At 38.8% G+C, this 26441-nt stretch overlaps 1 protein-coding gene across 1 annotated transcript; it reads right to left on the bottom strand.

The window, feature by feature from the left end:
* Positions 1-141: 141 nt before the first annotated feature.
* Positions 142-26358, bottom strand: Rat1 (5'-3' exoribonuclease 2 Rat1). The gene is made up of 17 exons (XM_028181645.2): positions 26085-26358; positions 25259-25498; positions 24432-24661; positions 23824-23930; positions 23061-23219; positions 22530-22666; positions 21883-22053; positions 21061-21255; positions 20293-20379; positions 19052-19221; positions 18310-18478; positions 16329-16418; positions 16092-16248; positions 15195-15390; positions 14442-14638; positions 13467-13586; positions 142-1034 (listed from the first exon to the last, which is right to left on the bottom strand). The coding sequence occupies exons 1-17, from the start codon at positions 26157-26159 to the stop codon at positions 637-639; spliced, it is 2898 nt and encodes a 965-aa protein (XP_028037446.2). The 5' UTR covers positions 26160-26358; the 3' UTR covers positions 142-636.
* Between the last annotated feature and the right edge of the window lie 83 nt (positions 26359-26441).

The following is a 26441-nucleotide window of genomic DNA, read 5'->3' as shown; positions in this document are numbered from 1 at the left end:
CCAGAATCAAAAGTCATCGCTTGCGTTAAACAGAAACACTATTTCGGTCGATCGAATCTTAGACACCAGGAAACAACTCACTGTCACAATTCAATTCGTTTGTCACATTCTAACAGCAATGCATAATAAACAAAAAAAATATGTAAATATTAAATTTTTATAACATAATTATTATTGGTCTTTATAATACTAAAAAACCGTGAAACACAGTTCGTGAATTGTTTCAAAATCAATAAAAATGGAATTGACTTGTTTCATAGCACATTCGACTCGTTCTAGATAAAAAAATTACATACAGTGCCTTTAGCTTTTGTTTCTACTGTATTTAACTTCAGCCCTCAATCCGACTATTTATATTTTACAATGAGCAGATTGCCCATCTGAATCTATATCACTCTATATTAGAGACGGCGCGTTGAACCTGAATAGTTTTTGCTTACTTTAACGTGTGACCACTCCGGTTGTTAACATTATCAATGTAATGTTAACGCCCAGCTGATGAGCACTCGTGAGCACGTCATATTGCGTACAAAAGTCTCTCAAGAAAATTGAAGAGTTTGGCACGCGCCCACTACCGAACCTTTGGATACGCGGCGGGCTTTGATTGTGTTTGGTCACGAGTGCAAATTTGCAGTTTTACCGCCAACTCCCTCCTGCCCCTCCACCGCCTCTCTGCTGCCATCTTCCCTGCCCCTGCTTATTCTGCTGATGGCTGCTATAATTACTACCTCCTCTGTAGCTGTTGTAGCCTTGGCCCTGATTGTTATAATCTGTACTGTAGCCAGGGTTGTTGCTATATTGGTTACCGTAGTCCTGGTTGGAGCTGTTGTAGCCCTGATTTTGACCTCTGTTTTGGTGGTAGCCTTGCTTCGGATGGTTCTGGTTTCCGTAAGACTGGTTCTGATTCCCGTAGGAGTGGTTCTGGCTTCCGTACGGTTGACTTGAATTACCGGACCGATTGTAGTTCTGGTATGCCTGGTTAGGATTGTGTGGTACATAGCCGCCTCGTGCCGGTCCGAATGACTGCGAGCGTTCTGTGTCAAAGATAAAGCAATGTTATTTATCAAGACTATTTATAAAGAGGGTTTAACCATGGACATAGTTTAGAGCACGAAACAGTGGTGGAACAGTGGAAACAGTGGTGCGTACATGTTCACAAACTTGCCGTGGCAACTTTCAACTAATCTTTAATCTCTATCAGATTCATCAAGCTTTAAAGCAAATATGTAGGTTACGATGATGGAAGTCGAAAGGCAAATTTAAACTGTTAGTGTTTTTAGAATAGAGAATTAAGCAAGCGTGTCTTTTTAGAGATCTGTCGTCCGCAGTTTTTGATTAAGACAGACAGTTATATATTATTATCTGAAATATTAGAAATGGTGATGATCTCCTTCTTAACAAACGCTAGGTCAGACCTGTTTCTGTCCGTAAATGTTGTAAATTTTGTATTAATTTTATATTTCGTACCTTTCATGCGTTAGATAATTAATATTAGATAATTATAAAATAATCGTTTTTGAGAATGTTATATCATCTTTCAATGTCAAGTTTTATTATTTCAATCATACTTAAAATTCAATCAATTTTAAAGTTGCTGCAGTATGAAAAAAATGACCTAGTCAATTGTATACAATAAAATGTTAAATCCTAAGCGGCAATGGCGCAGGATTTTTTTGACACGGCTTTAGTCGCGCTGGTAACACTCGAGCCGGGAGCCGAAAGGGAACAAGTTCTTAATCGTTCGCTTTGTAACGATCAAATGTAACACAGACGTAAATATGTCAAAAGTAACTCTTTAATAATTTAAAAAAAATCCTATAATCAGATAGAAAATATTGACAGCATAATATTAATACGACAAAAAAATAATAATGATTTTTTTTCTCTTTTATATTCACTCAATTGGTGCAGCAAATGGTATTGGGAAGGAAAGGACGGCGGGGCATCCGGAGACTGGCCAAATCTACTCCCTCTAAAGCTACATAACAATCATGACCACTCTGTCAAGAAACGATTAAGTAAAAGAATAATTCAGTTAACTCAATTAAATGGATAAATGCAAAATTTGCACTCCGTATATAATACTAACACCATATAGGGTACTATAGCTATAGGATAATATAGCTTACAGACTCCTGTGCGTCAGGCATCATGTTAATGCCAACAGAACTAATATAGACTTAAAAGAGCCACACAAGAATTCTTTGCGACAATAGGCAAGAAGGATTGAACCGTGGAAACGCTAATTATGTAAATAATATTTTGCGTTTTTTTTCTTTTTTCTTGAAGTCGTTGTTAAAAACATTTAATTTACTCACAAATAATATTACAAACCTGCCGGATTTGAATTCCATTCGATAAGTCACAAAGAATAATTCGGTGTAAAATTACCGGGCGCATCCAGCAGTCTTTAAGTTAAGTCCTTGTATTTTATAATCCTACTATGTACAATTGTCATCAAAATCTTTGTAAGTAGTATTACGGTGCTTTACGATTTTCACGATCAAGTTAAATCGTAAAATTACATATAATGTTCTGTTTTGTTTCAAAGGCTTTGCGGCATCATGCTCGGGTTTCGTTCGAAACGTTGTGGCTTCGTAGTAGACTTACCACTTGTTTAGCAGAAAACAATGCGAATTGATAACACAGAAAATAGCTTTGATTCTCTTTTGTTTTTGAAGGTGATAAAAGTTTAATATTCAACGACCTCAAAGCTACGAGTTTGTCGCGTGTACAAAGTAGAGCGAGACCTCAAACAACAAATATTTAACTCGTCATTACTAGCTCGGCCTGTATCTATGTAACCAAATATTTCAACGCAAAGCTAATTAAGTTAGTTAATGTAAGTTAAAAAAGCAGGAGCCAGCGGCTTGGTTCTGCCCTTGGCATTGCTGAAGTCCATTGGCGACGGTAACCACTCACCATCAGGTGGGCTGAATGATCGTCTGCCTACAAAGGCAATAAAAAAAAAATGACTGCCACTGTGAAGGTGTCATCTTAGTGCTCTTCAATTATAAGCTCTAGTTCGTTTATCGGTTTAGTAATGCGAAACTGGGTTATAAGTTTCCACCAAATCCTATTTTTGTCGCCTTTTTTTTTATTGCTTAGATGGGTAGACGAGCTCACAGCCCACCTGGTGTTAAGTGGTTACTGGAGCCCATAGACATCTACGACGTAAATGCGCCACCCACCTTGAGACATAAGTTCTAAGGTCTCAGGTACAGTTACAACGGCTGCCCCACCCTTTGAACCGAAACGCATTACTGCTTCACGGCAGAAATAAGCAGGGTGGTGGTACCTACCCGCGCGGACTCTCAAGAGGTCTTACCACCAGTGAAAAATTATGCGTCATGCCAATGCCTCACGCATTATTGTTGCTGTTAGTGACCCTTATGTATGTAGATGCCTTTCAATTCTCGGCTGCACTGACTTTGTAAAGTCGTCGTGGCCTAAAGGATAAGACGTTCGATCCATTCGTATCTAGCGATGTAACGGTGTTGGAATCCCGCAGGCGGGTACCAATTCTTCTAATGAAATACGTACTTAACAAGTGTTCACGATTGACTTCCACGGTGAAGGAATAATATCGCATAATAAAAATCAAACCCGCGAAATTATAATTTGCGTAATTACTGGTGGTAGGTCTTGTGAGTCCGCGTGGATAGGTACCACCAGCCTGCCTATTTCTGCCGTGAAGCAGTAATGCGTTTCGATTTAAAGGGTGGGGGCAGCCGTTGTAGTGTAAAAATTGAAACCTTAGAACTCATATCTCAAGGTAGGTAGCAGCATTTACGTTGTAGACGTCTATGGACTCCTATAACCACTTAACCTAAGCAATAATATATTTGACATTTGAGGTCTTACTGCGCTAACAGTGCAGAATACCCTAGCTAGGGCAATCCTTGGATGCGATTATCTTTATATTCCAATGCTGCTTACGAACGATGAGGCCGCAATGTAACGCAAAGTGGCCGGAGGGAGAACGATTACGCGGTAATTACTCTCGTCGAGTACAAAACGATTCGCGCCCATTAGCCGACATTGTTCGCGCACACCAGCAGCGCCAAGTACTATCATTAAATACAGTTTATTTATGAGTTATATGTGGCTTCGTGGCATCGCGCATATCTCTGTCTACGTATTTTTTTTTATTACTTAGATGGGTGGACGAGCTCACATCTCACCTCGAGTGTTAAGTGGCTACTGGAGCCCATAGACATCTACAACGTAAATGCGCCACCTATAACTTCTAAGGTTACTAGAGCGTTCTAGTTACGAGAGCTGCCCCACCCTTCAAACCGAAACGCATTACTGCTTCACGGCAGAAATAGGTAGGGTGGTGGTGCGTGTCGAAAATACACTGTGCACATTATGTGAGTTATGTGAATTATTTTTATAGTTTCTTACAATGTTTTGATTTCTTTAATGGAAGTATTAGCGAAATAAAGGTAAATAAATTTTATAAATTGAAGAAAGCGTAGATATTACGCAATATTTCAAGATGCATATTATATGTGCTTTATATTTAGAAATGCTATTGCTATTTCATTCATCAATTAATAGAACACAGGAATGTCAGGAACACAGCTGTCAATTAACAATGAGCATGATTTTAATACAAAAATATCATGCACGCCTCACATTATTTTCATTGCGGCGGGACGACTGAAAAACTCACGAGAGCTCACAGTTAGCGACTTGTTAATGACGTATTTACCTTCTTAATAAGATACCAGGGTACTTTACGAAAAGAAAACTAACCAATTTCAAGTAAATTAACATATTTTTTTCTTAAAATCCAAAATCGTCTGTTTAAATCAAAAAAAATTCTGCCGAAAACGAAAATATAACCGCCGAGAACACCTCCAGAACATTTGAACTGAAAGACCGAAAATTATAACCCGAGCTAGGCTGCCTTAATAGGCGTTCAATGGTGGAGGTGGGAGCGACATTCACGTCATGAAAGACTGTCAAATAAGAGCAATAGGTGGCCCCACGTTGGGCGCCAAAATTGTGCGACGCGACACTCAACGCTCAGGTTAGTATGCACGCCGCTTATTGTCCAAAGAGATGACGTCTAAAGGATTTATATGCATAGCGGCGTGCAACTAACCTATATATTTTTATTTACTTCGTTCTTCAGCGCTCTTCAATCCATAAGGATACTCGTTGACATTAAAGACATTAAAGTATTTTAAGTTCCTTTTTTTTTCTAATCCTCTATCTAAATATATAAAAATGAATTGCTGTTCGTTAGGCTCGTTAAAACTCGAGAATGGCTGGACTGATTTGGCTAATTTTGGTCTTGAATTATTTGTGGAAGTCCAGAGAAGGTTTAAAAGGTAGATAAATATGGAAATGCTCGGAATTAAATAAAAAAAACAATTTTGTTTTTCTTTTGATGTGTCCCCCGTCGGACGGATTCCTTTTGTTTATTTTAAGTTTATTTTATACAAAAGTTTAGGTCTTTTATTTATCGATTGAGGCAATACGAAGTCTGCCGGGTCAGCTAATGTGTAATAAGAGCGGCGACAGTTTAGGGGCCAACATTTCCTTTATTAAAAATATTAGGTTTAAGGACCCCAAGAAAATCCAAAACTATGATCGTATTCGTATAAGCTACAAAAATTCAAATCCGACGTTATGGTTCCGATTTCTAGGGTTAGAGCACTTTATTTTTATTATTAACGTAAGTTTTGACGACTAATCAATCAAATCAATCAAACGGCCGTCTGGTGTAGTGGTAAGTGACATGGTCACTACATAAGCGAGTCGCGGGTTCGAATCCCGCCAAGGGAAGATATTTGTATGATAAATATAAATGTCTTTTAAAGGGTTATGGTTGTATATTAAATATATGTATGTGTATAATAAAAATCTTACATTTATTTCCGTTATCTGGTACCTGTAACACAAGTTCTTTACGAACTTATCACGGGACCAGTTAACGTGGCGTGATTGTTAGTAAATATTTATTTATTTATTTAAATAATTTGGGCCTAACTTAATAAAACACTATAATTTGTTCTGTATCACTACATAGTATAAAACAAAGTCGCTTTCTCTGTCCCTATATATATTTTTTTTTTTTTTTATTGCATAGCTGTGTGGACGAGCTCACAGCCCACCTGATGTTAAGTGGTTACTGGAGCCCATAGACATCTACAACGTAAATGCGCCACACACCTTGAGATATAGTTCTAAGGTATCAGTATAGTCAACGGCTGCCCCACCCTTCAAACCGAAACGCATTACTGCTTCACGGCAGAAATAGGCGGGGCGGTGGTACCTACCCGCGCGGACTCACAAGAGGTCCTACCACCAGTAATTACGCAAATTATAATTTTGCGGGTTTCATTTTTATTACACGATGTTATTCCTTCACCGTGGAAGTCAATCGTGAACATTTGTTGAGTACGTATTTCATTAGAAAAATTGGTACCCGCCTGCGGGATTCGAACACCGGTGCATCGCTTCAACACGAATGCACCGGACGTCTTATCCGTTAGGCCACGACGACTACAAATGACGACTATCCCTATGTATTCTTAAATCTTTAAAACTACGCAACGGATATTGATGCGGTTTTTTTTAATAGATAGAGTGATTGAAGAGGAAGGTTTATAAGTATAATAACATCCATTAAACAGTAGAGAAATCAATAATAAATTACAGTTTCCGAAGCGAAGCGAGGGCGGGTCTCTAGTATGTATGTAATATGTATGTATATATATAAGATGTATATAACGGAATTTACGTTGTTTTCACCCAATCATAAAACGTCGAATTATCTTGAAAATTAGAACTTTGGACAATCTCACCAGCTCGCCTAGTGTTAAGTGATTAACGGATTTATGAAGTACCTTGAGGCATAAGGTCAAACGCTCAACATTCAAGCCCAAATGCCGGTGTTTCCTAATGTTGGTAGGGAGCTTCCTAATGTTGGTAGGGGTTAAGAGCTCGCACAGGTAAATACCGTCATCCTACCTATTTACAGCCGTGAAGCAGTAATGCGTATCGCTTTAAAGGGTGAAATTGATACTTAGAACTCATGTCTTAAGGTTGAGGCATTTATTTACGGATACGGTTTTGTGGTGTGGCGGAATCCAATAAGTGAATATTCACCACAGAGGATTAAACGTGAATTTTCAGGTGAACCGGGAAACGGGGGGCGGGGGCGCGGGAGGGGAGGCTCCTAAATAAAAACGATGAACAGCCCTCCCCTCGCGACTTGTACGGTTCGAGCACTTGAGCACGTGCGCCGCTCGGCTTCTAATTATTGCTAGGTGCAGACGCCCGCTACAATGTCGGAGAGCTTGAACGACATCGCCGAAAACCGTTTTAATATTTCGATGCCTCCAATGAACACTACGCTAACTCCAAATTCGTAGGTTTACAGGAGGAGCGTTTAAACGAAAAAAGTTGATAAAATCTTTTATTTTTGCAGATATATTTATGTTTTTTCTTGTGTAACTAGCTGATTTACTCTTGCTTCGAATCCCATCAATAATGACTTGTAATATGTACTTTTAAAATAGTGAAGCGATTTGCGTGAAAAACGAAAATTTCAAAATTTTGAGTTAGTGTTCATTGGAGGCAATTTTGAATATGCAATTTCGAAAAGGGCACATATCGCATATTTTGCCAAATACGTTTTTTCATATGCATGTAGTTTTGAGGCTTACCTACACCCATTTTATAATAATTCCAGTAATTTTCAATTGCTAATTAACACTAAAATATATCTCGAAAGTTAATATTTTAAATTTTACACTGCTTTAGTAAAAATAATCAGTTTTTTTTCATTTCCTGAACATTTTATATTTTCAGAGATGTGCCCTTTTGAGAAATTGCATATTCATTTGTTTCATATTCTGATGAGATTTTCGTATCGACTGGAATTACAAGGAAAAGCTTTAAGGACGAAGGACACTCAAAAATAAGGGTTGAGTAGAGACAAGGAGTAGACAGAGTCTCCTATCCCGTCGCTCGTTGTACTGCAATGGTAGAATCACGACTTTGTAATAAAATGGTAAAGAAGGTAACTTAGATCAGCATAGATGATATTATAAACGTAAAGAAAAAAATATTTAATTTTAAAAAGATTTTTCTTAGGTAAGTTCACTCACCTATCATTCAACGAAGAGAATACTTTAGTCTGACATAATTTCATAATATTGTTTGAATTATTAATTTAAATAGAGATATTAAATTGCCCTTGTAGGCAGACGAGTATACGGCCCACCTGATGGCGAGTGGTTACCGTCGTCCATGGACTTCAGCAATGCCAGGGGTAGAGCCAAGCCGCTTACAGGTGACTGAATATATTGTCACATGAATTTATTATAGTTTTAATTTTATATTCTCAATATTTTAGTATTTGTATTACAAATAACACAATTAAGTATTTCTGTGTCCGGAGTATTTGATATAATTATATCGAGGACTGTAAGGTTATTTGGTTTAAGCGACATTACGCTTAGCACAAGACATTAAAATTTATCTTTACATTTACATTTAATATAAATATAAATATTTACTAACAATCTTTGTAACTAAGGTTCGTTTTAATTGGTATTAGCATCAACAATTCGATGTCTTTATTAACTTGAACTTCAATTAAGTTTACCACGTTCAAACAGCTGAACAAGTTTTTTTCTTCATGATATTTTTTCCAAATTTTAAACTTTAAATGGTTCTCTGGCTAACTGTAAGCTTGCAAAAGAGTCGTTTAAACCAAATAGCCTTTTACTCCTCCATTTTATTTCACTGTAGTTATTTTTGGTCTCACACTATTTATGGCTAACCTATTTCATAAATACGGGCCAAGTTTATAAATCTGGAACATTCTCAAACTGTATTCATCTTGCTACTTAACCTGCTTGAAGATGACGCTCTTTTTCCATTTGTAGTCCTCGGAACGTTGTTAAAGTTTGTAACTAAAAATTGTTTTATAGGAAAGCGAACTTTTGAATTATGCTGATGACACAGCGTCGCAGATTACGAATGAAGGTTTAGGATACATTAATGAGAAGTCGGAAGCGTCTGTGACTTTTTTTATCCTACCTAAGCTGAGAGAACAACTTGGCGTCGTTCGGTGGAGCAGGAGCTAGGAGTCTTTGGAATGACATGGGAGGAGCTAGAACAGACTGCCTAAGACCGATGTAAATGGAAGCCCAAGCTACACCCCAGCTGAGGGTAATAGGAAAAAAAAAGCTCCTACCTAAGCTGACGGCCATGAGAGGCCAATTCAGCGTAACCCTAACAAATTCAAAATCATTTATTTTAACTTAGATGTCAGTATAACACACTTCTTGAATGTCAAAATATAAATAACAATGTTAACTCTACCAAGTAGGTGAGCTTACGGGGCGCCTGACAACGTTCCTAACAGTAACCCTAGCAAGAGCAGCACTTCGCAGAATCTACCACCGGATCGGAAAAGCGACCCACTGAAAGGATCCTATAGGTACTTACTCACTTTATACTTATACTAGCGACTCGCCCTCGCTTCGCTTCGAAAACACATTAGAAACCTCAAAAATAACAGTATTTCTCCAATATTTAATGGATGTTATTATACATATAAGCCTTCCTCTTCAATCACTATATATTAAAAAAAACCGCATCAAAAACCGTTGCGTAGTTTTAAAGATTTAAGCATACATAGGGACAGACAGATATAGGGACAGAGAAAGCGACTTTGTTTTATACTATGTAGTGATATTGGGCAATATTCGAACATGATAAAAAGGGCATTGAAAAATGCCCACTGCCAGTGTGAGCGGTTGTCCTCGTTCATTTGTTTTTTCCAGTCTCCCAAATCACACTTGTCAAGTCTCTATCTTAGTCTATGTCTAGTCATTGCAGGTCGTAAGTTCTATCAAAGAGGTTGCACGCCACGACGCTTACCAATAAGTTGTGGTTACGGAACATAGATATGGACTAAATAACTTTCACGTCACTAACGCGGCGTAATGATGGCGTGACGACGTGTAACAATTATAGCGAAATAATTAAAACCAATAATTATATTTTGATAACAGGCGTCTTAATTGAGCTGCATTGTGAGCAAACATCACCTTAAGCACTTCATCTCTTTGGAAGAACTCACATAAAAACGCAACAGATAATTAAACCATAATCTCCCAAACAATTCTCAATAGGCACTGCAGAAATGTTATTTCAAAATTAGAAAAAAAAAGAAGTAACTTCCGCATTTCGATGGATACCGCCTATTTCGATCGGATTAGAAAAGATGTTAAAAGCCTTAAAATACGCATTAGCACGCCTCCAGAGCCACCTGGTTCGATTACAAAAAAAAAAAAACAAAAAAAACTTCCGACAATGTAGCGGGTAATCTTTACCGACTGAATAGGAAGCACTTGAGCCCGTCGACCGGTTTAAAAAAATATCGCCCTCCATTGTGTTGGCAGCCCTCGATAATTATTATTTTCGTAGTTGGCGACACTGCGTTGAACAATGACGTCGGTAGGGTTGCTGCCGGGGTTAATGTTTTTGTGTAGTTATTTTGTGGGCTCATTTGAATTGTTGTTAAATAAAGATCAATAAATTTAACATCCTGTGTTTTTACTCGTTCATTTTCTTTCGAATCACAACAGCTCCATCGATAGTCGGCGATTTTTAGAGATCACCTATACATATCGGGAAACCGATATGTATAGCGACCTATACCAACTTATACGTTTATAGTTATCGGTGGGTAAAAATGTCCGTAATGGGCTTACAATTTTTTTTAAATTTACATACATTTTTTAACGACATTAATACATTTTACTTTACCCTAAAAGGGAATATATATAAGACCTTAATAAGGACTGCCGTCTTGTATGGATCAGCTTGTTGGACCACTAAAGTGGCGGATGAAAGGCGATTGCATACAGCAGAGATGTTGCGATGGATGTGTGGAGTAACGAGAATGGATAGAATACGGAATGAATATGTTAGAGGAAGTCTGAAAGTGGCATCTGTGACAGAGAAGCTGAGAAGTGCACGTTTGGGATGGTATGGACATGTGATGAGACGAAATGAAAATGAGGTTGGTAAGAAAATGTTAACTATGAATGTGGAAGGATATAGAGGAAGAGGTAAACCTAAGAAGAAATGGATGGATTGCGTGAAAGACGATATGGGTAAGAGGGGAGTGTGCGAAGATATGGTATATGATAGAAGGGTATGGAAGGAGAAAATATGTTGCGCCGACCCCAGGTGACTGGGAGAAGGGCAGGATAATGATGAATGATGATGATGAATACATTTTACTTTACGACAGTTAGTAACAGGCTGTCAATCGTGAGCATTCGCGAACACAGTACACGTTAGCTGCATGACCAAATAATTGAAATATATCGTGTTCGGGTTCAGTCTCGAACCTTCGAACGAACTCTAAACGAGCAATTAAAAAATAGTTTTAATGAAAACCTGTATTACTTTACAACGACATTGTTCGATAATTTTCTTTATAATACGTTTAATACCATAGGTTACTAGACCTTTTACCCACCCCAAGTTGTAACAAATTTTATGAATTATTCTCAGTAAAATCGCTCAAATTTACCAAGACTTCAACTTTGATAAAAATACATTTTTTAAAGACCAGAGAAGCGTTTTATTAACGGTTTTGTAAAATTTCCCCGCACTTAGCGCTTTCTACGTCATGATTTAGTTCCAGATCTAAAGAACACATCTAAAGAAACACTGAATTAACTAAACTAAAACGTCTTTCTTTCCTATTGATTCATTTGCCAATCGCGTTTCCGCCAACAAGTTCGTCCCTATTCAATCGCTTCCTGTTTATATTCGCGCGCTATTACACGTCAATGGTCGAGACAAACGGATGGGCCAATTTCGATTTTTGAATTTCAAATAATGGAAGGCATTCGGAACGACCGTTGCATGTGATCTCCTTTTTTCCGTAATGACATCTCTTTTTGGCGGATATTGTCACATTGTTGATGTTTATACGCCATTTTTTTTTAATATTATAATTATGAAGCACACAGATTCCCAAACTTTTTGGGTAGGGCAGAAAAATAAAATTTATGCGTAGAAAAGAGATGCTGCTTTTCTTTGTGTATATAGCATTAAGATATCGCAAAGTAATGATATGTTTAGATCAAAGAGACAGGATAGGCCGTACTTAGCTTTTCACCTCTCGGGATGGTTGGCGGGAATGTCTATAAAATTCCTGCTAACCATCACGTTTCAGTCGTAGGCTGTATGTCAAAATTAAATATAGACAAAAACAACAAAAAAACCCAATTAAATAACAATCGTGACGTGACTTAGGGCTGTCCCCCAGCACGGTCGAGTTAATTGAGCCACTCGAGCACAACTCCAATTAATGCCAGCCCTAGTTACGAAACAATGCAACGGGCGACGTTCGTGCTTCCCGAGCGCGATATTACAGCTTTTGTAAGCTTGATTGCTTGATTATTGTTGGCTTTTTAGCTTCAGGGATTCGAATATATGACGACTTCAGAACCGTGACGTGAGATCTAATTTTGTACCAAAAATAGCTTTTAATGTATTCGTGTCGAGTGTTATGGAGTGTTTTTTCATGGAGTGGAAGAATTGGAGGACTATATTTTGTTATCAATTGTTGCGTGATCGATCCTAGTTGTGAAATGGTTACTAGAGCTCATAGATATCACGCAGTAGAGGTTGTCACCCACCTTGAGACATGAGGCCGATGACTCAATTACATTGCATATTGGTTGTCCCGCCGTTCAATCCGTAACGCGTGACAGCTAACGCCCCCTACTGCCAGTAATTATGTTTTATGATTATTACGGGTTGGATCTTTATACGACGAGGTTATTCCATCATCGAGTAAGATATTCGTAAACATGAATTTAGTACACGTTTTATTAGACAAATGCAGCTGGGCGATCTTGAACAATGGTCCTGACCACGCCACACCGGGACACGCTCCAATGTGTTAGTTGTATAACACATCCACCGGTCGTACCTCGGAGGTACTATTACAGAATCCTCTCCTGGCGGAACAGCTTTTTTTTATTGCTTAGTTGGGTGGACGACCTCACAGCCCACCTGGTTGTTAAATGGTCACCGGAGCCCATAGACATTTACAACATAAATGTCGCCACCCACCTTGAGATATAAGTTCTAAAGTCTTAGTATAGTTACAACGGCTGCCCCACCCTTCAAACCGAAACGCATTACTGCTTCACGGCAGAAATAGGCAGGGCGGTGGTACCTACCCGCGCGGACTCGCAAGAGGTCTTACCACCAGTAACGCAAATTATAATTTTGCGGTTTTTATTTTTATTACACGATGTTATTCATTCACCGTGGAAGTCAATCGTGAACATTTGTTAAGTACGTATTTCTGTAGAAAAATTGGTACCCGCCTGCGGGATTCGAATGCACCGGACGTCTTTCCAAGCACTCGCACTAAGAGTTGTGTACTCTGAGCGGCTTACCTCGCTGCGGGTTGTGCGGGGGCGGCACCGAGGCGTACGCCCTCTCCCTCGGCAGATGGTGTCCCAGCATCCTGCGCCCGGCCGACTCCAGACTGGCCACGGTGTTGGAGCGCACCATCCCTGTCGACCGCACTTGGGATGATTATTTCAATTCGCTAAATTCTAATAACAAATGACGTCACGCGAGCTGTATCCGTCACAGTGCTACAAGCGTCAATAAAACTTTGGGCAATAATTGAAATGTCAATGTACAGTAGGTATCTGTCTAAGTGAGATTGTCATTGATTATACAATTTTCATAGGGGTATAGATACAAATCTATATATATAAAAATGAAACCCGTTTTCCGTTGTCACGACATAACATGAAAACGGCTTGACCGATTTGGCTTATTATTTTTTTTGTAGTTTTCTAATACTCTGTAAGTACAAGGTTCTTACGGAAACAAATATTAAGAAAATCTCTCAGAAATATTGAAAAATATACATTTAATTTTGCATATTTATTTGTGAACTATTCCACGCGGACGAAGTCGTGGGCAAAAGCTAGTTCCTAATAATAATGAAAACATGTACAAATTTTCGTATATATTACGTAAATCATGAATAGAAAATGTGCTGTGACAGGTATATAATATCAATATGTAAAAAAGTATTTAAATTTTGAAATATGCTGCTTAATCCCTAATATCCCTAAACTAGTTAAAAAATAACTAAAATTATTGTTCATGTAATGTATTAAGTTACTGTCATCTGTGACAAATTTTGATACAATTGAGTTAGTACAGTAGTTTAAAAATTGATAAACGTCAAATAGATTATTTTACTGAATTAGACACTAGATGGCGCGTGACAATTGATGATGATAAAATATATTTAAAGTTTATGTGTCTGGTGATAAAAAGCATTACCTACTTTATTTGAATGAGCACAACGCTTGCTCGACTCATAAGGAGTGAAGTTCAATTAAGATTACCTATCTGCGGTCTCCAGTTCCGGTGCTCCCTCTGGTCGAGGGCTCCGGGCTTGAGCACCCGGGGCGGCGCCGTGGCGCGCTGCAGCCGCCGCGCCGGGAACACGAACTCGTCCGGGTACTGCGGGTCCTCGAACCGCACCACCACCACGCGGTTACCCAGCACCGGCGCCAGCCCCACCACCGGGGACGGCAGCTGTCTGCGGGGACGTCACGTACGCAATTTAATTTGGACAAGGAACAGTTCGTGTGAGCTGGGAACATCGCGCTGTCTCGCTCGCACGATGTCTTGTTTTCTCTCTTTAACTCTTTGTTCGTAAATATTATCCAAACAGATTGTAGCCTCCCACGGATGAGAGCTTTAGTTTATACTTCTACTTCACGACTCAAGGCAGCTTCGGGAGGTCTCATTGCACTCGCACGCCGGTCCACTCCAATTAGAAACAATTGACAGTAATGTTAGTACATAACTGTTACTGGTGGTAGGACCTCTTGTGAGTCCGCGCGGGTGGGTACCACCGCCCCGCCTATTTCTGCCGAGAAGCAGTAATGCATTTCGGTTTGGAGGACGGGCTGTTGTAACTATACTGAAAGTGTATCTCAAGATGTGTGGCACATTTACGTTGTAAATGTCTATGGCCTCTAGTAACCACTTAACACCAGATGGGCTGTGAGCTCGTCCAACCATATAAGATATAAAAAAAATCTTTTTATCTCAGTATTGGACACCATCAATCGCAAATGAATGACACTGACCCCCCGATGAGCACGTTGTCAGCGCTCAGCATCACGTTCCCCCTCACCCCCTCCGACTGGTAGGGGTACTTCTGTTTGTCCTCGATGAGCTTCCGGAGGTCCTGCTGAGCTTCCTCGTACAGCCCCAGGATGTATTCGTAGCTTTGATTCCCGGTCGACACGTAGAGTCGGTCGTGGCCTCGTATGTTCCGTTGTACTGGGAATAGTTATACTTATTACTATAGAGTTAAAGATCACAATTGTCATTTAGTTTTATAAATTTGAGAAATGATAATAAATAATAGTTTAAAAAAACTAACAAAATACACTTTTATAGAAAATCCAACTAAAAAATTGAAAATAAATTTTAATAAATTTGAATTAAAAATAGTGTAAGAAAAGGTGATTTTATTGTAAAAAAGCGTGGCGTGCATGGGATCAGTAGTTATATTTTATGAACAGATATGAGTAGAAGGGTTATTTTTACGCTTTTTTACAATAAAATCATTTTTTCTTTCTTACATTATTTTTAATTCAAATTTACTAAAATTTATTTTCTATTTTTTAGTTAGATTTTCTATAAAAGCTCATTTTATTAGTTTTTTTATATTATTATTTATTTTAATTATAATTTTTTTTAATTTCAATTTTTTTCAATATTTTTTAATATTGAATTGTCATCGGTCCTTAATAAGTATACCAAATTTTTAGTTAATCCGACGTTTTGAAGGGGGTCAAAATCATGTTCAAAGATTCCGTTACAAACATACATACGTCTGAAGTTAATAAAAGCGTATTGAAAATAGGTTCTCAAGCCTATGGATATTTGTCGGGTCCGGTATAGAGACACCATTAAACATAGATGTGTGTTTAATTAACATTGAACTGGCTCGCGATAGAGGGTCACAGATCACTCACTTTCAGCTTGCGTCAGCTCTTTATAGTAGGGCTCCAGGGCTTTGAAGAGTCTGTTTTCGTCGACGAAGGGCAGGAGGGCGACGCCCTGCCACGCGAACTTCTTGCCGTTCAGGTCGATCTTGAAGTCCGTCGGATAGAAGTCGATGATGGGAGAGAACTGAGGAACAGACAGCGTTGGTCAGTGGTTGCACTCGGTGTGTGTGTGTGTGTGTGTGGGCGGCACGTGCGGGTACTGACCGGGTCACTCATGAGGCGCGCCCAGGGTCGCGGCACGTGCTGCGCGCTGGCGGCCGGGAACACTCCCATCAGCTGCTCCAGCGGACGGAACTGCACAAAAGGGGAACCAAGTGAAGAACTTCGCCATCACCTTTCTTACATAATTATTATAATATACACATTACAAATAAAACTACTTCTACAATTAGAACTCGTTTTTTTAAATATTTAAACAAACAAAAAATACTAGATTAAACTGCAAAAGTTGTTTGAATGATGTCTACAACTCGTTGATACTATACATATAACGTTTTCTCCATTGAAATATGTACTTAACATATGTTCACGAATGACTTCCACAAAGAAAAAAAAACATCGTGTAGAAAAAATGATTTGTGGTTATAATTAACGGATAGAGCGTAACCTAGGCTCGCAGGTACACATCACACGATTATGACAGCCGTTACCTTCGATCAATAATAGTACTAGATTAAGGATCAGGAACAAAAATAAGACGCTCCAGTGGCCACGTTTGCAGACACGAAAACATCTTCATTTCTTAGAAAAAAGTTTAATAATGTTAACGACTTCAGTTTATTATAAACCTTAAAACTTAAACATAAAGTTTAATTACCATTGCAAAATATATGTATTTAGGTCCTTTCGTCAGAAAAAGAATATTATGGAATAAATTTAAAATGTCACTTGAACATAAAAAGTCATCAGTACAAAAATATTTATTCTAAAATGATACTTAAAGCCTAATATAAAAGGTTAAAAATATTTGTTTAAAATTTCGTGCTTATTGTATTGTGGAACTAGATGTAGTTCTTGGTATTACATTTCAATGCTCAGAACACAGTAAGTATTGAAAGACATAGAGTTGCAGAATATACATATTTGTTTTAGGTTTGTTTTGTATGGTCGCAACTATTTTTGACCGATTGAAAAAAGTAGTAGATAATATTTTACATTGCCGCTATTACAACAAATAGGTGATAAAAAATAAAATTGAATAAAGTAAAAAAAATATGAAAGGAAACACGAAACATGTTTTCCACGTATTCTTTATACAGAAGTAATTAAAACAATAATGTAGGTTTAATTACCTTTAAACAGATTCAGTTTGTTATAAAGCTGTCTTTTAGAAGTCATTTTTATATGAGCGGTTTCTTTTTTACAAATATAATGTAATCTTATATCAATGAATTTTTCTATAATCAGTTTAATTTAGGCTTATTTTATGGCTGTGTTCGTTTCCCCCAGAAAACAAATCCTTTTCAGCATATACGCTTAAAATATTTACACATACATATAAAGTTTTTTTAATACTTTTTTGCATTGATTTGCCACCACCATTGAACAATTCTAGAATTTTTATAAGGGTTCTATATTTCTTCTCTTTCTTTCGCGACAATATATATCCATTGTGCACAGCGACAAGGGGCTACTAGGAAATCTACAAACAAAAATAACATTATATAATAACAAAACTACTCTATGCATTCCCTGTCCAAGAATAGGTGATGTTTGTTACAATAGTTGGTGCCTTGTTGCAAACATTGGCCAAACAATTACAATATTCGTAAATTCTGTTTTATTTACAATATAATTGTGTTTATTATTTTATGAAAAACACTTAATAATATAAATTTACCAAAAAAAGATATTCCTTCCAAAACCTTGGTGTTACGGTGGTTTTTTACTCAGTTTTTGAACGCGCATTGCAGCGTTTTGACGTCTTAGTGTTGGCTATGATTGGACCATACTAATTTGAAATAAGACCACAAATTTATTTGTGGTCTTATTTTTCGGGCCGTTTTTGAAGCGCTAATCGCGAATCTAGTAGTATTATTGATCGAAGGCCGTTACATTACAAATGTCTCAAGGTGGGTGGCGGTATTCAGGTTGTTGATGACAGTGGGTTACGGTCTCTTGACTTAACAGCGGGTGGGCCGTGAGCTAGTACACCCTTCGACGCGATAAATAAGCAATTGGATACCGGTTGAGTTCCCTTCTCGAACTGTGTGGACAGGCCGCATATGTTGACGAAGTCGGACGCGAAGGGCGCGTAGTGGTACGGGAAGTACCACTTCCAGCTCGCGCAGCCCTGGTAGTAGTACCGGAGCACCCAGCACAGGCCCCGCACGTACTGCAGCGCCACGCGGTACCTGCCCAGGGAAGAGGTCGATCTCAAAGTCACACTTGCTGCCACACATAATACTGGGGACGACTGCCTTGTTGGGGGGACAGTGGGGGGCCGGGGGCAGTGCGGCCCTGGCGGACCCGGCACTGGACTGTTCCTCTGATTTGTCTTATCACAGCCTTTTATTATTGGTGGTAGGACCTCTTGTGAGTCCGCGCGGGTAGGTACCACCACCCCGCCTATTTCTGCCGTGAAGCAGTAATGCGTTTCGGCTTGAAGGGTGGGGCAGCCGTTGTAACTATACTTGAGACCTTAGAACTTATATCTTAAGGTGGGCGGCGCATTTACATTGTGGATGTCTATAGGCCCCAGTAACCACTTAATACCAGGTGGGCTGTGAGCTCGTCCACCCATCTAATCAATAAAAAAGGCCTTTGTGGCGAAATTCATATATAATTTAGTTTTGAAACATCTGAATATACAAAACAGAAAAGAACTTTAATTCTGTGAGACTGACACACGTTTGTCAATTAAGGTTCCCAATAGGTCACTGCCAGAATTAAAAACCAAACTGAAACGCTAGAACATTATGAACAACCTGAACTCCAGGTTGTTCCGGGTGACTTCAAACTTGCTCTCATAGTATCTCTCCTTGAAGCCCTCCTCCCAGAGCCGGACCTCGTCGTGCTTGTCCTCGTCCTCCTCCTCCTCCTCGTCCAGCCCCGCCGCCGCCGCCGACCGCTTCCTGCCGCGACTTTCGCCCTCCTTCTGTTCAATAACAACTTTAAGTGAACTACGAACATTGAGGTTATTTCAAAGTTCCGCACATGGTAGTGTTGAGTCTCTATATCGGGCAAGGATTAATAAGACACGTGTTCAGTTAAGTGACTAACGTATATTGGGATTACAACCTCACCAACAATCCTGAAACTGACGTAGCATCACTGCAATATAATTATCGCTAACACATACATATAATTATTAATTGCTAGGGGGACATTTGTGGTCCCTACAGTAGCAAAGCAATCCTTATTTTTTGGAGTAGCCAGGGCAGACGAGCTCCCCATTCGTTTGATATTAAGTTTTAATTTATTAATTTATATTTGGGTCAGGACGTAATTGTCGGCTATTTGATGAGACAAACACAGGAGCCCCTAGACATATCGGTGTTTTTTTTTTGCTTAGATGGGTGGACGAGTTCACAGCCCACCTGGTGTTAAGTGGTTACTGGAACCCATAGACATCTACAACGTAAATGCGTCACACACCTTGAGTAAGTTCTAAGGTCTCAGTATAGTTACAATGACTGCCCCACCCTTCAATCCGAAACGCATTGGTATCTACCCATGCGGACTCACAAGAGATCCTACCACCAGTACTAACATGTTTCGTGAACATTTGTAAAGTACGTATTTCATTAGAAAAATTAGTGTCTGCATGCCGGGTTCGAGCCCCGGCACAGCCGCATCGCTTGACGCGAATGCTCCGGTCTTTCATCCAGTCTGTATCTCCGTACGGGGAATCTTTAACACTTGTGTTTATGTTATAATACTCATTGTAAAAATGAATATATATATTTTTTTATCTAGTATTTAAAAAAAGACATGCCCGCTGAGTCTCTTGCCAGTTCTTCTCAGGACGGAGGCTAGTTTCTGTGAATTGGCGGTAGTTATTTTTGACGTTCAACAAGTATGTACTTTGTATGTATGTATTTATGTTGAATAGGTTTTTTTTTATTTGATTTGATTTGTGACTGTGCAGATGAGCAGGGTTTGAACACTCTTTGTAATAAAAATAGAATGGGTATTCGATGCGTGGTGGGGTTGGGGGGGTGGGTACCTGTGCGGCGGCGTGCATCCCGGCGACGCGCAGGTCGGCGGCGGCCCGGCGCGCGTCCCGCAGCGGCGCCGCGCCCCGCCCCACCGCCTGCCAGCAGACACCGTCATGTGAACTCGAAGCTAAATCAACTTTATGTTTATTGACATTAGGTTCATTTGTTCAACACACTGAAGTATTACATTTGCATGCAGTGCAAGAGTACCAGTATATTTGCATTTACTAAATTATATTTACTATGATATTATAATTATATCCCATTGTTTACATATGGTAATTAATTAGCTTTTTCCAATGCCATTGTTATCAGTCTCAAATTTATAAAAAGGTTCAGGTATTAAAATAGATATTCTGTTACATGTAATTATCATATTTAAAGCAAAATAGAGTTGATAACTATAACATTTTAATCAATTGGAAGAAAATTAACAGTAAAACAGTGGTTATTTACTGAGATTTCCAATTGACTTTTCAGATGGACCCAAAAAGCCACATCTAGTGGCTTTGTTTAATTTTTCCACCCTTGTGCACTTTATGAAAGAACTCTGCTCCGGCGCATGAAAGGCGTGTCCTTTGGCAAGATCAAAACATTAGGGTCATTTTAGACCATGTGATCCGAGGCAGAGATAGCAATGATGGTAATACTGATCACGGGAGCTCTAAGATAATAACTACTTGACAGTGAAGATTCTATGATCACAGAAAGACAATGGAGCGGCCATAGCAGTGGCGTCACACGTGACCGCCATTCCTAACGTTACCATCCCCTACCTCCGGCGCAAACTGCGTGTTCTCCAGCAGCTCGAAGTTGACCCGCTGTTGTTTCTTCTTGGCCTTGTCTCTCGCTCTGAAACTCAGCTCGTTCTGATGCCTTCGCTTGAAGATCTCGTCCTCCACGTGACCCAGCTCCGTCATTATGACTTGCACGCGGTCCAGCTCCACATCTCCTGAATCGGTTATCCAGCCCTGAGCAGTAACAAAGTTTATGAGTTATTAGTACTGATTGGATGAGGTCATAGCCTATACAAGTCTTGCTTATTTCTGTCAACCTCAATCACCGTCCTCGTCAACCCGCCGCTTGCGACGAAGGGCTCGCCGAGCGAATTAACCCATAGACACAGCCCACTGAGTTTCTCGCCGGATCTTCTCAGTGGGTCGCGTTTCCGATCCGGTGGTAGATTCTACGAAGCACTGCTCTTGCCCTAGCAATTCCAAACCGTGCCCCGTGAGCTCACCTACACACGTTATGGTGAAGCTAATAGCCTCTCAAGACTATCAGCATAGGTAGGAAAAAAAACTGTCAACGAACAAAGGGAGACAGAAGTTCTGATTCAGAGGAAGCCAAGATTAATGCAATGCAATTTGCAAAGTTAATGCAATTTGAACCTTATCTTAAATAACTAAAGTTTGACAATCATGTGTTCATGTGTTATGACATGTGTCCAAGTGGGCCAGAACCTTGTCTGTCCCAGTATGCGGTTTAGGGACGGATGTATGTCATCAGTTGTATCTACTGTACTACGGCTCCCACTGCCATCTCCCCGCATGATCTACACTGTACTGATATAAGTTGGTGACGCAGAACGCACGAACCTTGGTCTTGTAAACGCATTTCTTGTACAAGTTGACCAGCCTGTCCACGGCCCCCTCGCGGATCTCGAGGCTGGGCAGGTGCGGCAGGAAGTCGTTCCCCACGAAGAAGCACATGAACACCCAGTCGTCCAGGGCGCGCTCGAAGTCGTACGGAAACGGAAGGTTCGGCATCTTCGCAGATATTTATCATACAGAAATCATTCTCAAGGGTTGCATTAAGAAATCTGGACTCACACAAAAGTACTACATTACATTAAAATTTGATACCACTTTTGTTGTTTCAGTTGAGAAAATATTATGAGAGTTATGACATGTTGTACTTCTAACAAAGTTATAAAATAACCATGAGCATTTGGTACCAGCTGTGCCCTTGCTCATATTCATGAGCATTGACGCAACCACCATTGGGTGAGCAGTATGCTCATCTGACTTCAGAGGCAATTTAGTATATATGAAAATAGCTTTTATTTTGTATTACCCATTAATAAATGTGGTACATCACCTGTGTGGTATACAACAAGTACAAGTGCATCATGCCATAGCTCTCAGGAAACACTGTATTTCAGAGCCTCCATACTCCCTATGTGGTAAAAAAGAAATCTGGAATATATCTACAGTCTACATCTCCTTAGGCCCATGTGTCCCACCTGCAGCTCTCTCTCCAAATACTCCCGGAGCACGCTGAGCCGGACGAATATAAAGTTGTCCTGGTTCCCGAACGCCGGATCGGAACGAACGACTGACGCGTCCGGGTTCGTTCCCGTGCATTCCTTCATTTCGTGACCTGTTTTAATGAGATATTTAAAGTTAACATTAATATTTTCACTACTAGTTAATGATATTATATAAAAATATCACATTACTCTTTTGACACTTTTTGTAAAGAAGACAAAATTGATATTGAACCAAAAAAAATCACTTAAGTTCATGCCAATGTTAAGCAAAGGAAGCAAACAAAACCTTTCTCAATTTTCAAACATATCCAAATGTTAGGTACACATTAATATAATATAAATGAGTAATGAAATCTACCAAAATCTTATATTCTTTCTTTGCTTAATAATGGAAATTGATTTACATTACCTATTGATATTATATTCTTTAGGAGCACCCTGTATATTACATATTATATATTACATACATATATTATTGATCTAGAAAGAAGATTTTCTACTAACCAAGTTGCCCACAAACATCACAGGGTCTCGGTTTATTCGGCTTGAATTCCTCACGGATGATAGTGAAGTTTGGCTCGTGAGTGGCCAGACCCAGCATAATCAGATCGGCATCAGCACCGCATAAAACATGCTGAGTGTTTGGGTCGTGGTCTGGTTGCGCTGTTGAAGGGATTATAGATTTTTCTTAGGTTGTAAAGTTAGTCTGATCGATAGTATGTCATTGGATTTATTCAAGGAAAATTTTCAGCATAGAAACATCAAAATACACTATGCACATTTCATTGTAACAAACAAAATAGTTATGAGTTAAATCACCTACAGGTTTGTGTTTATGTTCGGTTTATTTCTGCTACATAACTCACAATTATTCTGGGTCAATCAGTGGTACAGCTTTTACACAATACCATAGAGGTTTCGAGTGGGTCTCACAGTTGGTGAGAACATTAAGGTTCAGATATCTACAGTGAGATAACTCAACAAACACACTCAATATCAAATGGGCTGTGAAGTCCGTTTCAAAAATAAAGTTATATCAATTTAACTATGTAATAATGTCAATAGTATTGTAAAATTGAGCTTTATTACATTACAGTTTACTCAAAATCAGATGGTTAAATTGTCTTGTGCGCCCTGATGATTAGGTACAATAACCGCATTTCTGCTGCAAAGCAATAATGTGTGCTAGTCTGGGCTCCAGTAACCAATGAACAGCTTGTTCAATCCTGTATACAAAAGAAACCTCCACTAATAAACGATAACTAACCTCTTTGTCTCCTAATGTAGTCCATAATCTTATGTTCTCCTTCCCCAGGAACATTTGCATCAGATAATATAACCTTAATGCCCTTCCATCCGGGGTCATTATTTAATCTAAAAAATTAACAATATTTTGAAATTATACACGACAAGTTCTCCACAAGCACATTTTGTCCAACATCATAGGTGGCAGAGCATTTTGTGAGCCTTCCTATCACAATGCAGATTTTTTGTCTAAACGGTACTTTTCATCAATGCGTATGTCTGAAATAGGCTAAAGTTCTAGTGTTTTAGGCGGTAGACAGAGCATGTCTATGTTAAAATTAATAAAAATTTTGTTCGACAACATTAATTTGACCTTGAATGAGCCAAAAATCACCCAAGGTGCACCGACAGCATGGTGAAGTGTTTCACCTTCATGACTGTCCCTCGGGATCAAACTTTGGACTTTCATTATTATAAAAATTAGTCTTAGACCTCATATTTTAAAGGTGGTGTGGCAATATAGTGATCTAGCTTGTTATCCTGAAGCAATAAATAAAAAACGCAAATATGCTGACGGAAGACAGCAACTTTGACGGAAGTCAGCAACTTTCATAAGTAAAGAATGCCTACTTGTCATGTATGTAATAATGCAGACACTTGCTCAGTCTGTCCATGAACGGTGTCCCCGGTGTGATACAATTAGAATCAAAGTGAGCTTCCTTAGGCCTCTCTGGTGGTAAGTATGCTCCTTTAGCCTGAAGCTCATTACGGATGCGAGCTACTTCCTCAATCTTCTCTTGGGTTTCTTTGGACGCACGGAAACGTCGAGAACGTTGCTGGTTCATTTTAGCTCTTGGAGCCTTGAATTAAGGTTCAAATTATTTTGATTGCAAATTTTTATTTTATTTCTATTTACTCATCCTTAGAATTTAGGTCATAATATCTATAGATATAGTCAAAGTTCCAATAAAGCTAATTATTTTACTAATGAAACACAAATAGGCATTAATGACTGGGATTTGATTCATTAGTCATCCTTTTAAATACATAATTATATAAACAACTATAAATGCTATAATTTTGTAATGCATTCTAACCAGCTTATGTACATTTAATAATTTAATAATCTTAATATATATAAATCTCGTGTCACAATGTTTGTCCTCAATGGACTCCTAAACCACTTAACCGATTATAATAAAATTCGCACACCATGTGCAGTTCGATCCAACTTGAGAGATAGGATAGTTTAAATCTCAAATTATAGTCGCAATTTTAATTTATTGCTAATTATTTGTCTGTTATTATTTGACAGTCACAATTATCTGTTAACTCCAAATGATTCTAACAGATGTCGATGCCTTTCGACTGGGTTGAGTAAGTAATCAATAGATGGCGCATATATGGCAAAACAACGTTTGCCGGGTCAGCTAGTAACTTTATAAATTAATACATACCACTCCATCTATAGCCATATACAACAGTTTCCTAGGCCTCACAATACGAAAAAGTCTGTCAATGCATTCAAAGATGGCAACCATCATCTCATCCTCATCTTTTGGTGCTGGTTTATCCTCAGGATGGGTGCATGGATGGATGATACCATTCATGTCCAGGTATAAATTGTCAAACTCCACTCCATTTGGATTAGGGAGGGAGGAATCTACATATACTAACTGGCCATCTACGTCGGTTGGCTGAAACGTCAATTTTATTATATATTTTCTACCACTTTATACGTGACAAGTAGACGAAACAAATAATGGCAACAGCTGGACAACATTTTGAGTCTTGGCTGTAACATGTGACCAGCGGGGTCGAGACAGATGTTTATGTGTACTAGACATCTGTAATTACATTGAATGATTAAGGTCTTAAGTAAAATAGCATCCAATTGGTGGTGAGTGAATAATTAAAACTCTGAATGATGAAATTTTCTTAGACTGGAGAAATGAATAATAGGAATGGAAATGTTGACAATCTTGTGAAACCATCTTCAGAACTTTAGTCATGCGCGTCATTTGGTTCTTTAGAGCTTAATCACAATATGGAAGTTACCAATACCATTACTGTAATACAAGGTGAGCATTTTAACTAAACAAAAAAAGGCGCAGTTTTAGAGGTCGACTTGCGAAGAACAGCCCGACAACATTGCGTAATTATTGTTTTTCTTGTTAAAATACTTATTTTATAGTGATTTTCGATACAGGCACCACGTATATTTGTTTTGCTAGACCCTCAAAATAACTGTAAATAACGAATTTTAGGTTATTTTTTATTTACCTTTTGTTCAACACATTCCACTATTACACTTGGATATTTTCGGCTGAGCCAGCGGAAGAACGCTGGAACTCCCATTATGTAACACTCGTCTTAATTTTTATTGATGGTGATTAAATGTTTTTTGTGTTTTATTTGTCACGTATTCAACACAAGCAAATCGACGCAGGTGCCATTTTAAGTAGAGAGAGAAAGCTGACAAACAAAGCAGGATAGCACTAAGAACACACTATTTCGTTCGGAAACAAGATTAAACCTTGATAGAGCACTTCTTAATAAAAAGAGAATTTTGTTCATTCTTTCCACCGATGTTAAGGCATACTAATGTTGGAAGGTCGTGATGCTGTCCACGTATAATTG

This window comes from Bombyx mandarina, chromosome 25 (genome assembly GCF_030267445.1).
Source record: "Bombyx mandarina strain Sakado chromosome 25, ASM3026744v2".
Classification (NCBI taxonomy): Eukaryota; Metazoa; Arthropoda; class Insecta; order Lepidoptera; family Bombycidae; genus Bombyx; species Bombyx mandarina.
The sequence above is the reverse complement of the archived record's forward strand: the minus strand, read 5'-3'. Positions and strand labels throughout refer to the sequence as shown.